Source organism: Beta vulgaris, chromosome 1 (genome assembly GCF_026745355.1).
Source record: "Beta vulgaris subsp. vulgaris cultivar EL10 chromosome 1, EL10.2, whole genome shotgun sequence".
NCBI lineage: Eukaryota > Viridiplantae > Streptophyta > Magnoliopsida > Caryophyllales > Amaranthaceae > Beta > Beta vulgaris.
This window is the reverse complement of record NC_079202.1, coordinates 13108863-13124482: the sequence shown is the minus strand read 5'-3', so window position 1 is coordinate 13124482 and position 15620 is coordinate 13108863. Positions and strand designations below refer to the sequence as shown.

Sequence of the window (15620 nt, the reverse complement as noted above, 5' to 3'; positions counted from 1 at the left end):
TAAAAGGATTTGGAAAATCCCTTGGGCTATTCACTCGCTTATTTTGGATGCAGGGGAAGATCTAAAGGAGTTTGACGATGTACGTATCAATCATGGGGTTAGGGAAGGTAATATGGCGGCGAATTGGATGGCTCATCGGGGGCATTTTTCTTCGAATATGACGTATTGGTTTGATTCTTCGGCACCCTGCTTTTTTTTTTATCATCCGAAAGGATGCTTTAGAGCATCATTATTGATGGTTGAAAAATAAGATCATCCCACTCTCTTTATAACTTTCTCTCTCTAAAACATTACATCCCACAATTTTTTCCCACTTTCTTCTTAACAATGAACCAAAAAAAAAATCCCAACTACTTTTGCCTACCCAACTACTTTTTTACCCTACCCAACTATTTTTTTCTCTTTCATCACCCCACCACCATTATACAATATGTTTATTATTTACTTTTTAATAATTTGAAATATTCATTACTAATTGATAAAAAATAAGAAAAATTAGAGGAAATTAGTAAATAGCTGAAAAAAATATTTGTCCGAAATATAGCAAAATGGATCTCTATTTATAGAGCGCGAAAAAAATAGAATCATTGATTTTTTTTATATTTTTTACTTTGTATTTTTTAAAAATAAATATTGCAAATTTTACTACAATTACATTTTAATAACTATTTATGGTATGCCAAATGGCGTGCAACCCCTCCTTCCATTCATGACAAAGGAGTATTGCCTCAAAATTTTTGGCATTGAAACAGCGTCGTTTAAATGGCAAGAGAGGAAAAAAAAAAAGTGACTTGGCAGATTATACTGGTGGAGCCCAACCACGCCTGATCACCATTCACTCATCCAATGCAATTTTTTTCCCCAATCAACCTAGAATCTTTATTCTACTCATAGTTAAGCACCCAAATAAGATCAAGTACTTGATCTTATTTTTTCAATCATCATTAAGGGTGCCCTTTGGGTGGCCCCTCTCTTGAAATTCTCCCTAATTGTTTATTTTCCGGGTTAAAAAAATAAAAATAAAAAAAAGACTATAACCCTTGTTGTCTCTAACCCTCAAAATTTACATTTTACAACTCTCTTTCTCTCTCTGGATTCATCCATCCATTTTTTCCACAAAAAAGTTGACGAATTATCACAAACCATTTCCGTTTTCCATCATCAATTCACCTTTCGACTTCCCCCAATTTGAAGAAGAGATAAGAAGGGTGGCAGAATAAGGATTGCGCGCAAATTAAGGTTTTCGACGAGATCGGAAATTTGAATCTTCCCAGAAATTCGAAGGTTTCTTTACCATTAATTTTACATAGAAACTTTATGAGATCGAAAACTTGATTCTTCCACTTAATTTTGAAATTCAATTTTTTGTTGTTTAATATAGTGGGTTGTGACTGAAACTTGTCGTTTGCTTCATTTGCTTGGTGAGGATATATGTTTTTGATTGCATAATTTGTGTTTATTGATTAATCGTTGCGCACTGCGGTTTTTGTTGTAGATTGTGATGGCGGAGCAGCATTCTGCGGAGGGTGCCAGCACCAGTGATGCTTCTGCTTCAGTTGCAGACTCAAGTTTGGAGCTCAATATCAAGACTTTGGACTCTCAAATCTATAATTTCCGTGTCGACAAGAATGTAAGTGTCTTAGTACATCGAAATTGTTGCTTATTTTACATTCGTTTGATGAACCTTGTATTTGTGGTGCTAATGTGGGTTTCATGAGATTTTGCAACTTATTTATAAGTTGTTCAAGATGCGGGTTTGGAAATACCCCCTTAAATGAACGAATGAAACGAATTTGGTTTCCTTTGTTAACATTAAGGCGAAGTTCTTGATTAAAGGGTTTGACAGGTCAAGCCTCTAAGTTTGTAATATTGATAATTAAATTGAATGGACGGTTTACAAAGGCATTGTTTGTAATGATCATAATCTTTATCGTCCTAGAACTTAGAGCTCGTTTGGTTCACTATATTTAGGGTCCAAGAAATGGAATCAATTACCAATTTCCTTTCCTCATGTTTGGTTCAACCCTTCACCATTCCATTACCATTACTTGGTGGTAATGGACTCCCCCAATATGTTACCTCCCCTCCCCCTCAAGTAACAAAATCCATTAGTTGGTGGTAATGGTTTCCATTCCATGGCTTGAACCAAACACCCAATAAATGTAACCATTTTTATTACCATTTCCCTCCTTTATTTGTTTCCATTCCCTTTTCATTCCATATCTTGAACCAAACGACCCCTTAGTGTAATCTAGATGATTGGACGGTTTACCTGTGGCTTGGATAAATTTGCTTTCTTAAGTATTTGTCAGTGAAGTTTTTTCAAGTAAGGTCATTAGGCTCGTAGGTTGTAGTTTATACGGAGTATATATTAACAATATTGATTTTGAAGTTCTTGACTTGGTCGATGAGTGGTTTCATATAATTAATTTATTCCATTGTCTCTCTAAATTGACTAGACTGGCTATTGTTCTACTTCCACATATGAATGAAACATCAATGCTTCCTGGTTATATATGTAAGTTAGTACCTTAATGTATCAAGTTATTATGATTTTTTATCAAAACCCTAATACATCTGTGATAATGAAATTCCAGATGTGTGTATCATCATTCAAAGAAAAAATTGCTGATCAAGTTGGTGTACCTGTGGGGCAGCAACGGCTGATTTTCAGGGGAAAGGTTCTAAAGGATGAGCACTTACTCTCTGAGTATCGTATCCTGCAAGTGTATATTCTTAACTTTCCATGAACTCGATTCACTTTTCAGCAGCAGGATCCATTTGAGATGTTGCTTCAGTTGTTGTCTAGATAGATCTATATGCAGTGTTGTTTCAACTTGGAGACAATTAGAGCCGTCTGAGATCTCTCTGTTTTTACCCTGCTTGATGTTTACCATTACATGATGCTTTTTTTCCTTCTCTGTTTGTCATCACTTGCAAGGCAGGTGTTGAAGAATTCTATCTCCGTACAGTGGTGCTGTATTCAAAATTTAGCTAATGCTTCTAACTTCATGTACTATGACTTCTATTGAGGTCGTTACCTTAACACTTTTTAGATGTGGAAAATGGTGACACCTTGCACCTAGTCGAGAGGCAACCAACCCAGCCACAAACTTCATCTGGTACTGGTACCTCTGGTAATAGTAGTACTCAAGGTTCGGATGGTTACTCAATGCTGCACCTTACATTAGCATTCTTCCTCTACTTGACAAGAGTGAAACAATTTGAAACGTTTGACCTATGTAATAATTTTTTTTTCTTTTTTGGTGAATTATAAGGAACTGATGGCAACGCTGCTGTTCCTCGCAACCGTATTGGGCAAATTTCCCACAGTGTAGTTCTTGGGACCCTCAATGTTGGGGATCAAGGTGAAGGAGGTGTTACTGATCTTAGTCGGGTGCGTAAGTTCCTATTAATACTGGAATGTATATCGTGATTGGCATTGCATGGTATAATTTTTTGTTGGCAATTCTAAAGGAAGAAATTCGCTCTTTTCTGTTGTAGGTCATTGGAGCAGTTTTAAATTCATTGGGTGTTGGTAATCAAACCACAAATGCTGCTTTTGGTGGTCCAAATACTGCTCCTGTAAGATCTATCTCTTCCTATTTGATCCTTTATATCCTTGTAATACGGGAAGGCTTAGACTTTTTGAGCATGATTGTGAATGTTGGGTGGTTTGGATCAAGAATTATTCGGGCAAAGCATTTCAATATAGCTTAAAAAAGTATGTATTACCATAATGTTTCTTATTCAGCGAGAATTTAATCTTATAACCTTTGTTTTTGTGGACAGAGAATTGATATCAATAAACCTATAAAATACCACGTGACATCAGATATCTTAATTATACCTAGATGTATTGGTCCAAACTATCATTATACTCCATCCATCTCTAAGTAAATTACCCATTTGCTTTGGGCTTTGGGTTTTAGGATGGTGTATGAGGTGGGGAATCTGGAAGATATGATATTGAGCAAAAATGGGAAAGTGTAGCTTTTAAGCCTTTTAGCTTAGAAGGAAGGGTGTAATATATTGGTCTTCCATATCCTGTTACTTACCGTTCTTTAAGCATGCTTTCACCCTTCCTAGTTAGAAGGTTGAATGGCTTAGTATTTTCAATCCACTCCAAATAACCATATCAAGGGCATGGGTTGAGTCTAGGTGGGTAGGCAAAACCCACAATTTTACCTGTCTTTGGAGATGATATATTTTTCTTTGTTTACAACTATTAAGGAGGTATATTAAAAAGACAGCAAGGAGATACCTTTTATGTACATCTTTGGAGATGATTCTTATGATGATTAGAGCAGAACTGTAGATCATATAAGAACAAGTCATTGGTATCAAGGCTCAGTTGGGAAAATATCATCATTTCAGTTGAATGTTAAGCTGAGTTGTTTAGATTGCCAGCGACCACATGCAAATTCTTGAACTAGAGATTTAATTGTCATAGTTTGAATATTTGTGAGGTGGAAGAACTTTTATGTTGAAACATGATCCCACTTCTCTTGCAACTGGGACTCGTGCAAGCCATCTCAAATTGGTTGACAATTATCATTATGTTGAGAGAGAGATTGAGAGAGAGAGAGAGAGAGTGGTAGAGAGAGAGCAAAGGAGAGGGAGAGAGGGAGGGAGGGAGGGAGGGAGAGGGGGGAGAGTGTGAGAGAGAGAGAGAGAGAGAGAGAGAGGGGTAGGGGAATCGGATAGGGTTGATTTTTCAATTTTTTTAAGGCTAGTTCTTGCTGTAATTAGCAGCGAATTAGGAATTTCACACTAAAACTGAAGGTGAGTTGGAGGAAATCAGCTTTGGGTGCTACTTGGGAGACAGTAAATAAGAGGTGCAGAGGCGGTTTTTGTTTGGAATAAATCAGGTTTGGGTGCTACTCTAGAGACAGTAAATAAGAGGTGCAGAGGTGATTGAATAGTTCTGAGGGCTTAAGATAGCACCCCAGTTAGGGGCTTTTTGCTATTTTTTTTTAGTTCTGTTTACTTATGTCTTATTCGAGGTTTTCAGTTGGGTATCCCTGTATTTATGAGCATCTTTGCACTGGCTTGATGTGAAGAAGAGGCCAAAATGATGTATGGTGCAACTATTAATGAAACAGAAAATGGTTCAGTCCATTATTAGTGATCTGTGGAAGATACAATAAAAGACTTGCACTGCCCTAGGTCATGTTCTGGACTCTTGAGTACTCCAGGCTTTTGCTCTCTGTTTTATTGCAGTGGTAATTAGCCTTGTGTTTAATGCGTTTATAAGAAAAGTAAATGTTGTTTCTCTATACCTCTATTATGTGCGAAATTCAGGGATGTGACTGACATGCAAATTAGAATGGAATTTATTTGTGATGTCATGATGCAAAATCTATATAAGAAGTTTATTGATTGTTTCTCTTTTATATTTTTGGTTAGGCAAATCCTTCTGGTCCAATTCCTCAAGGAAATGAGACAGAGCAAGGTCGTGGTGGCAATGGGAGTCAAAACCAAGCTAATCTCCCACAGTTTGGGCAGCCATTCTTAAGTCAACCATTTCATGGTCCCTTAGCAGGAATATCTATCCCTCCACCATCAGTAAATATGGTACTGATTTGTCCATTTGCATCACAGTTCTTTGTGTGTTTGTCTCTCACTATTTTGCCTTTCATTCCACATGCTATTTATATATATATATAAATATATTTTATTATTGTTGTATCAGCCAATTCCAGATTCACTTACTACACTCACTGAGTTCATGAGTCGTATGGAGGGGGTGCTGTCACAAATTGGTGAGTTTATACACCATTGGCTGATCTTTTTCTCTTTGTTTCACCGTTTTTTCCCCTTGCTAGCTCTCTGAACCTCATTTCATCTTGATTATAGGTCATCAGTCCTCTCCGTCGCCAAGTGGCACGACAGATCAATCAGCTACTGAGTTGCCCTCAACTTCCCGAGGATTGCCTACACCTGAAGCACTCAGCATTGTTTTAAGACATGCACAACGGCTTCTTAGTGGTCCAGCTGTTGCAGCACTTTCTGTAAGCTTACTTTAGATCTATTTTTCTCTGATATTTGCCGATATTGCTTTTTATTGAGTGTTGAATGTAGATTAGTGATGTGTATTGGGTTAATGTGGACGAAATTGAGTAATGATTGTGGTTTACTATCATGTCCTTGATCGCAAGGCTTGATATGGTGATGGAGTGGTGCTTGGGTGGGATTATATCTCTTTTTGTATATCATTTACATCACTTTCTTCATAACATTTTGAAAGGCTTCCATATGTCAGATTTGATCATAGTGTGAGGCTGTGAGCAAATTCTAGTATTGTGTTCTCCTAGAGTGAAAATTTTGTCAATATAATTTTTGGCCTTCTTCCTTTTTTTGTTGACCATAATTGTATAGTTTTAGCAATTCTGGAGGGGCTAAAACTCTGAATTATCTTGATGTGGTCTGCTGTTTTGTTCTCTTGTTGAGAAATTGTGATGCATAGGCTAACCTAGTTTTGGTGAAATGGCAATGCATGCCATTGGATGTTCTTTGGCATGGTGTAATAGACCAGCCTAGGTACAGGGGTATTTTAGTAATATACACTAGTTAGCTTGGGGAATAAGGCAAATACACTATAAATAAAGGAGATTAGGGAGAGAAGAAGGTATGAAGAAAATATTTGAGAGTTTATTTTAGTGGTTAGCTTTGGGATTGTGTCAAGTCACTCGAAAATTGATAATCTATCGTTGTTTTCTGTTATTTCAATTGTTATCAATCAAAATTCATCATCTTCTTCCTTTATACTACTATCATCTTTTAGTGTGTCAAGTCACTTCAGGTTTGCACGGAATCTAAGAAATAGGAGAGAGTAATGAAATGGACATTTAACCCATTTAATCAATAAAGCTAATCAAGCAAATACAAATACTTAACCCGACTAATTATCCCCTCGTCGGAAAAGATGAAGGAACTCGTCAGAAAAGAGGGGGCTGGAAAAATGGAGGAAGTAGCCGGAAAACTAGTCGTGGTGGTTGAGAGTGGTGATGGAGGGTGGTGGGAGGGGAGTGGTGGTAATGGTGGTGGTTAGGTTGGGGTTGGGAGTTGGCAGGGGCTTAGAGGGTGTGAGGAGAGAGAGTGAGAACTAATGAGGGGATGGGCTTATTGATGACTAAATGTTAGAATTAGTTAACTAAGTAGGGGTAAATGTGGCATCTTGTTATAGAATAGTTTCAATTTTGGACTTGGTTGCAAATATTGTGACATTTCCCTAAAAGGAAAGTGTTGCAAGTAAAAAGAAACGGAGGAAGTATATTTATATTAATGCCATTTCTGTTTTTCCCTCTTCTAGAATTACTGTTTATTATGTTTCTGTTGTATTTGCACTTCTGGAAAATTAATCATGATAGATACGAAAGACTAGCCTTTTCTGTGTATGACTCAGAACTTTTTACCTGATACAGTTTAGTTGCAATTGTATGCACTTTAGCACATTGCAGGACGCATGGAGCAAGAGGCTGCCTCAACTCAAACTTCTGTGAGGAGCCAGATCCAGAGTGAAGCAGTACAAGTAGGTCTTGCGATGCAACATTTGGGTGCTCTTTCGCTAGAGCTTGGTCGGACCATATTGATGTTGCGAATGGGGCAGTCTCCTGTATGTGCTCCTATCCCTAACTACTTAGCTCATCTTATGAATTAATTGACAGAGTGCGGTATCCTCAATTTTCCTGATATGTTTTGCAGGCAGAGGCAGTGGTTAATGCTGGTCATTCAGTCTATATATCACCATCAGGACCTAATCCTATAATGGTCCAGGTTAGATGCTTCTTTAAATAGCTAGGTGTAGTTGGGGCAGTAACCCTGTATTTGTAACTGACATTTGAAGATTGATTTGTTTTTAAAATGCCGGTAGTAAGCTTATACATGTTTGGGTACTTTATGCTTGTAAAGAATTCCTCAGGTGGGACTATTTGTTTCGAAGGTCTTCCACTATCTCTAGGTAGTTGAGTTTTAGCTGCCCTTTGGTTTTGTTTTCTGGACAATGCGACTACAGTTTGATGGTTTATCATTCTACCTATCTGAACTGTTTGGATCCATCCTTTTAGCATTGCCTGGAATTTTATATCTGTATGCTGGCAGGACTGTTTGTGTATTCTATCTCACGTGTTGAAACTGTCTTTTCTATTCTTGATTTGCAGCCTTTCCCCCATCAGACTAGCCCTCTCTTCAACACTCCTGCAGTTCCTGCACCAAATACGGGAAGCTCAGTTCCTGTTGGGATAATTGGAAGTGCTCCAAGGAATATAAACATTCACATACATGCTGGTAAGGAGAATCTATTATTTAAAAGGTTACATATCAGGTTTTGGTCTGCTGTAGTACTTATTGCTGTTGGTAATACAAAATTGCATTTTACACGTGATCAGGGACGTCACTTGCTCCCATGGTCTCTGCCACAGGTGCAAGAGCTGCTGGTGGAGAAGGTGCACAGGGAGAGCGCAATGGTGTTACTGCATCCGGTGATTCTGGTGCAGCTCGGGTTCCGGTGAGGAATGTCATTGCTGCTGCTGTACCATCTCGTACTGCAACTATTGCTGTTTCCCCAGTTCCTAATACGTCGCAACCTATTGGTGATGTTTCCACCTCCCAGCCACCTGATGCTGCTGCACTATCATCAGTTATTTCTCAAGTAAATTCTCGGATCAGAAATTTGCTTGAAAACATGCGCACGGATAACCAGACTCCTGGTAACTCTCTTATATTTAGTCCTACTGTTTTGTATCAAATCAAGCTCACGAAGCTGATTTTTCCAGGGGAGCAGGAGCATCCTGTAGTTCCAAGCTCTACTGGAACTGGTGGAGGTAGTGCTGGTGCAATTAATTTGTCTAGCAGCATGCATTTTGAGAGTAGTGGGGAAGCATGCGAATCACATGTGCCTAGACAACATGTCCAAGAGGTATCTTGATTCTTGACCCCATTTTTCTGTTTTCTATTATTGATTTATTGTTTTCTTCAAGATACTCAATTGGAGCATCTTTAGACTTTCGTCTAATGCATAGTAATGACGCGGTCCTATCTTCATGCGTGCACTTGGTCTTTCTATTTAGGTTGTGTGTGTGCGAGTGCGTGAGGGTGGGCGCGGGCGGGGCATGGGGGGTGTTCGTGTGGCGTGGTGTGGTGTGGTGTGCGAGTGCGCGTGCGTGCATGTGTGTGTGTGTGTCTGTCTATGTCTGTGTCTTTGTGTGTGCATTTCTTTATATCCTTGTTGATATCTTGCCTTTGTATGGTTAAGGCTCTTCATATCCGATTCCTATTGTCTAATTTAGACAGGAGAGCCTCTTTTGATGCTCTGCTGGCTTTCTGTAGTGTAAATTTCTGAGATGGTTTTTTAAGCTTTTATCAAAGTTGTCGTGTTGTATGTATTAGGATTTAACTGAAAGGAAGGCGAATGCTCAAAGTGATTCTTCCAAGTCAAATCAGGGATCTGTTTGCTTGGCGGAACCCTCGTCGAGCCTTGGGAGTGGAGAAGTTGCTGACAAGTCTACTGGTGCCAGAGAAATTCCACTTGGTTTAGGTGGAGGTCTGCAGCCCAAGGTGAAGTATTTGTTCTTGTGTTCACCCTCCCTCTTCCACCTCTTAGAACTCTCTCTTCATGTAGCCTACCCAGAAAGATGGGATATCTTGCCGGCACTAATTTGTCATTGCTTTCATCAGAGAAGAAGTCAGCAATCCAAGGTGCAGCCAGTGAGTGGTGAAGCTGGACCTTCTAGTAGTGCTGATCAGAGTCAACAAGCTAAAATTGCCGGCCAGCAGATTTTGCAGTCGCTTGCATCTCGAAGCACCGCTGGTAATATAATCAATCCTGGTAGTGGGCAAACTGGGCTAGGAGTTGGGCAGTCTGTGGCAGATACGCGAGCAATTGCACAAGGTTCGGATGGGCAGTTAGATGTAACGGGTACAATGTCGCAGCTTCTTCAGAGTCCTGCTTTAAATGGACTTCTGTCTGGGGTTGCTCAGCAGACTGGGGTTGGTTCCCCTGATGTTCTGAGGAATATGTTACAACAGTTCACGCAAAACCCAGCAATGAGAAACACAGTTAACCAACTTGCTCAACAAGTAGATAGAGAAGAATTTAGGAATATGTTTGAGGGTATGGGAACAGGTGGAGATGGCACTCTTGATTTTTCAACTATGTTTCAGCAAATGATGCCTGTTGTTTCACAAGTTTTTGGCGGTAGCTCAGCTCAGAATGAACAGCTACGAAGCATGATACCTGAACTGCTGCCGCAGTTGGATGGTAGAAGCTTAGAAGACAATTTATTGGGTCTGATTTCTCAGGTTAGTCATCTGTGAAGTGCTAATACATGTTGTCATGTCGTGAGTAGATTGTATCTTGCAAGTGATTATGAATTAGAAGCTTTGTTCCCAAGGAAGCTAATTGTTCTGTGGACTTATATATCTGTGACAGGCAGGTTTTGTTCTTTTCCTGAGGACAGTGATTCATCGAATATAAAATACGCCATAGAATTCTCGTACTAGTATATCTTAGTGACACTTTTCGCGTGGTGATTAGTTTGTCATTTGCTCTGGAAATCCATAACTCCATACAATGTATGCCTACTTTGAATAGTTTACCTGAATTTTTATCTTCCTTTTGCTGTGTTCTGCCATGCAAAGTGTTTTTAACTCTAGTTCTTTTTTTCTATCCTTTTTTTTTCGTTTTCCTATATCTGTTTTACATAATGATGGCATAGAACTCTACCAATCTAGAGACTTTTGAACACAACTCATTGCTCTGTAGAATTGGGGAATTCAGTGATGCCGGATTCATGCTTATTTTTCTCTAGAGTGCTTTATCCTAATCGAATGTTCATTTATTATGATTTTTTGTTACATAGTGCTGGCATCTTGTCTACGTGTGTGTTTCTGGCTGCTTCCTATTCTCCTTTTCGTGAAGTCATTATTGTGCATTTTCCTTTTTGATTCCTACCAGAATAACATCCAGGAGGTGGCTCAAAGGATTGCACTTTGTAGTCCATCTCAAGATATATTTCGTGCTATGGTTGAAAATGCTGCTGAACGCACTGGAACTGCTGAAGGGGAATTTATAGATGGCTTATCTAGCAATCAAGAACTTGTTGATGTGAGTATAATGTTATTCTGAGCTTCTTTTGGGAACCAGTTGGACTTGGACCTATTTAGACTAGGGGTAATTCTTTGTGATTTCTTCAAAGGCTCAAAAGAAATTTAACAAGCTGTAGCAAACCACTATTAACTAGTTTAAGGGGTGGCGGTGGATCATACCTTGCAATTCCACCCACCTGGCTTTCCTCTGCTGCCACCTGCTAAACATCTCTTACTATTAGTGCCTTATTACCTGTGCGGCTGTGCGCTTGGCGATCTTAATGCACAGGCTATATTCTATTCATTTAGATATGTAGTATTCTTTCTATCCTGTCTTGCCATTTCAACTTTCATAGATGATGTTTCATCCTACTCTTTTCATAGTCAATTGCTATTTATTTTTTTTTGAATTTCATCTTTTAAATTAATTTAAGATCGATCTTTGAAGGTATGTTTTCTGTCTAATTTCTGAGGCATATACTTTCATGACAATCATTTGCATTGCCTGCACAAAATTGAAGACTTTTTGATTAATAATTACAAATATCCAATCAAAATTTGCACTGTGAAAAGCAGACAACGATGTCTAAAGCTGAACCTTGTATCATTTACACTAGTTGCTGGCTTGCTGCATGATGAAGACCCTCAAAGCTTCCTGTTTGCCCTTTTTAAAGAACACCCTTGGAATGAGATTGTATGATTGTGAAAAATCAGATTGCATTGGCTTAATTGAAATAGATAGGGCTCCATCGCTAGTTGCCTTGTATTCAGTAATGAACTTTATTCTCTGTTTCCTTTTTTCGTTCTGCTTACCTACACTATCTGCCTTTGCAGCAATTTGTAGAGATGCTTCGCAGCGATCTGGGAAATTTTCTTCAGGAAAATCCTCCTTCAGGTGGCAATTCTTAAGTCATACAATGAATTGTGGTCTACCTCTTCACCAAGCGGTGATGTGAATTTCTGGCTACTGAAATGTCTCTGGTGCCATAACTGACTATTACTTGAAAAAAGCTGTATAAAACCTCATACAAGTGCGGGTAAAAAATTATATCTATGCAACTATTGATAGATCACTTGTACATCTTTGAGTGCTAGCTAATGCTAAAGTGTTTTCTTTGGCATCAGTTGTTGGTGAATGAGCTTGCGCTGAGGCAAATTCTACGTCAGAGCTGATTGATTATACAAATGCTTTTCATTTTGCATCACTGTGAAATGTTACTATGATTATTTTGCTGCAAAACATTTTAAGATATCTCATAGCAGACTGTACTTGAGTTTTGAGGTGGTAGCTATTACTTGTTAGTTATGTCTGATTAGTTATTGGCTTCTGACTTGATCTTCAGGCCAACTTTTTCTACATTGTCCCATTATATGTGTAATTTCAGTTACTACTATTTTGGAGCTTCTGGGTGCTTTTTTTTCGTGCTCTTCTAGATGAAGGCATCTATTGAGCAAACAGAATGAATTACGCCAGCTTAAGGGTGACTGGTGTTCGGCATTTTAAAGCTATGTTCTGGTTAACATTTGGGTTTGGCTTCCTCAATCTATGGACTAACTTGAAAATCCACATTGTCAGACTTTGTTCCTCGTTTTTTTTCTAATGTATTCTCACTATTACTCTCATAGGTTCATCTCTTTTAAGATATAGTGAGATCTCTTTATCATTAGAAATGACCTTATCATGTTTATTTAGTGAAAGTGTAAAAATCCCTATGTTCACAATTTTATGCTATAGCAGGATTAAATTTTTTGCACCCATATTTTTCAGAATTATATAGTATATAGAGCACATTGGACAGAAAATCTAACATGGCGTAGAAGTACACTTGGGTGTGTAGCAAATTACCCTGGTGTTTATTTACTTGATTAATAAATGAGCTGGATTGAACCTTATTTTTACGGGAGCTTGGATTCAACTTGTTTACAAATGCATTAGTTTAATTGAGCCCTGGTGGTTATCAAGTTGCATCCGTAGCAATTGTAACCTACTGCAGTGTGGTTAGAGCAACTACAATGACAAGCTGTAACTACTTGTAGTTTTGTGTGTCACATTAAATTTTTAAACTACAACATCTCCGAGCTATAATCTCTCCTAATGGAAAGCTAGGGCCACTTGTAGTTTTTGTAGGTCTAACAATTGCATTTACTAAATGAAAATTGGAAAGTGAGATGAAAATGTAGTAGGCTTCACAAAAAGTGTTAAACAAAGCTACTTGCTTTTTGGAGCTATTTGGTTTTGTGAAGCTACAATCACTTTTTCGTTCCAATGACAAAGCAAGTAGCTTTAACTTTGTTAAAATTACAAGTTAGGACCTCTTCCCATCTGCTACAGTTGCTCTTATATGTATAAATTATTAGTTACGAAAATAGTAGGTGCACTAGCTTTTGTTAGTTGTTGGGTTGCTAGATATTATTTTCTTTTTTCTTATATTTTATTCCTCCTCCGTTATTTTAGGGAGGTTGTTAGAGTTGCTTTTGTTTTTTTTTTTTTTTGGCAACAAGAGCAAACAGGCATACTAAAGTAATTTACCTAACCTAGCCGCTACTGCTAACTTATGAGCTACAACAAGATCTTCTCTTCGAACCCACTTAATCCCCCAATTAGAAACTCGTTGAGACAGAGCCCTGAAATCATGCATAATTGTGGCAATCTCTACTGGTTGTTGTGAACCATTCACTGCACGTACAACTTCCGCTGAATCAGAATGAAGTTGTATATTTCGGACTCCTCTTGAGAAAGCTTCAGAAAAACCCCGATACACTGCTAAAGCTTCAGTTTGCAAAGAAGAAGAAGCTGAAACTATGGCATTCCCTTCCAATATCTTTTCTCCGTTCATATAACCCGTCCACCCTATGCCTGCTTTTGGAAAATGTAGCTTATGTCTCTTCCAAGATCCATCCACCAAAACTAAGCACACTGCTGGATGATCTAGATAAATAAGAGGTGGGACCCTTTGTTGTGCATCATATTCAACTAATCCCCTCTTAAGCTGCTGTCTTATTATTTTGTTGCTTTCTTCAAATTCTTCAAGAAGAATTTTCTTCTTAATAAGAATATCTACCGGATGTGCAGCAAGATTATTAAATACAATATTGTTTCGATGAAGCCATATTGACCAGAGAGTAGTAACAAACTCTCCTACCCTTTCAGATTTTAACCCATCTTCCTTCCAAAAGAGCAATAAGAAATTCCGGATCCAGTCGTCAATCGGAATATATACACTTGATCTAGTGTTAATGCCCAGGACCGAGGCAGACCAAATTCGAGAAGAGATTTCACAATCTCTGAATAGGTGTCTTTCGTCCTCTGGTGAATGATTACACATACTGCAGTTCACACTGATGGCAATATTGCGCTTTGCTAAGTTGTACTTGACGGCTAGGGCTCTCTGGAGAATCCTCCAGATAAATACTTTCCATTTGGGTCTAAGGTCAGAAGCCCAAAGTTTATTCCAAAATCTCCTTTTAGTATTATTGGTCTCAAGACTTCCTCGCAGCCCTAGAAGGAAAACATAAGCATCCTTTACCCGGAAACCCCCATGCCTAGATCCATTCCATGCAAAGTAATCTTGAATATGTTCTTTAGGAATGTAGGTTGTTAGGATCTTAATAGCTGATTCTGGAACAAACATCTTCCAAATCAGCTCCGAATTCCACCTCCTTTGATTAGCTACCACCAAATCCTTAACAGTGCATATCCCTCTCTCATGAAGTTGAATTCCCGATTTAAGTTTGAGGGGATCTCCCGTAACCCAATTATCTTCTAAGATTTTGGTATCCGATCCATCACCTATTATTTTTCTGAAACCTCCCGCACAATCTTGAACAGCCCGGCAGAGTCCCCTAAAGCCCCAAGAAACTCTCCCTAATTTGTACTTGTTGAGAGTCAAGTTGACTGGTGATGCCTTATATTTTGCTATATATAATTGAGCTATTAGTGAGTGACCGGAGTTATGAATTCTGATAGCTTGCTTTGCAAGTAACGCTTTGTTAAAGAGATGAACATTTCTTATACCGAGCCCTCCGCTACTCTTAGGTAGCTCCAGCGTTGACTTCCCTTTCCAGAAAATCGGTTTTTTATCACTTGAACCAGCCCACAGAAATCTTGCAAATATGGAGTTCAACCGGTCTGCTGTAGATTTTGGAATGAGGAAAATGCTGAGAATATTGAGACTGAGCATAGAGAGAATGCTATTAATCAGGATAACTCGCCCAGCAAGCGTGAGGGAGAGACTATGCCAACTTGAGAGCTTTTTTTCAACTTTTTCGACCAACGGATGAAACATTCTGGAATTCCTGCCATTCACCTCTATATTCGCACCCAAATATTTCCCAAGAGAACTTGCAACTGGTGTGTTTATTAAATTTCGCATCTGCTGACGAAAATGATGAGGTGTATTCGGACTGAACATGATAAGGGACTTATGGTAATTGATGACTTCCCCTGATAGTCGACTGAATTTTGATAAGATACTCTTCACTCCATCACAAGATTTTGAATTTGCTTTGAAGAAAATTAGAGAGTCATCTGC

The 15620-nt window shown here is 38.6% G+C and overlaps 1 protein-coding gene across 5 annotated transcripts; it reads left to right on the top strand.

The window, feature by feature from the left end:
• Positions 1-925: 925 nt before the first annotated feature.
• Positions 926-12482, top strand: LOC104884410 (ubiquitin-like domain-containing protein CIP73). 5 transcript variants are annotated; one of them, XR_002038970.3, is made up of 19 exons: positions 926-1284; positions 1496-1630; positions 2598-2715; positions 3057-3137; positions 3279-3397; positions 3505-3585; positions 5410-5577; positions 5696-5765; positions 5860-6014; positions 7454-7618; positions 7708-7779; positions 8163-8289; positions 8391-8711; positions 8778-8920; positions 9391-9558; positions 9679-10302; positions 10958-11107; positions 11923-12125; positions 12214-12482. XR_002038970.3 is itself a non-coding variant. In XM_019247593.3 (18 exons), the coding sequence occupies exons 2-18, from the start codon at positions 1502-1504 to the stop codon at positions 11995-11997; spliced, it is 2784 nt and encodes a 927-aa protein (XP_019103138.1). In that variant the 5' UTR covers positions 927-1284; positions 1496-1501; the 3' UTR covers positions 11998-12482. The 5 variants fall into 5 exon arrangements, 1 of the variants encoding a protein (XP_019103138.1); XR_002038969.3 differs by having other exon boundaries at positions 927-1284; positions 3057-3155; positions 11923-12119; XR_002038968.3 differs by having other exon boundaries at positions 927-1284; positions 3057-3155.
• The last annotated feature ends 3138 nt before the right edge of the window (positions 12483-15620 follow it).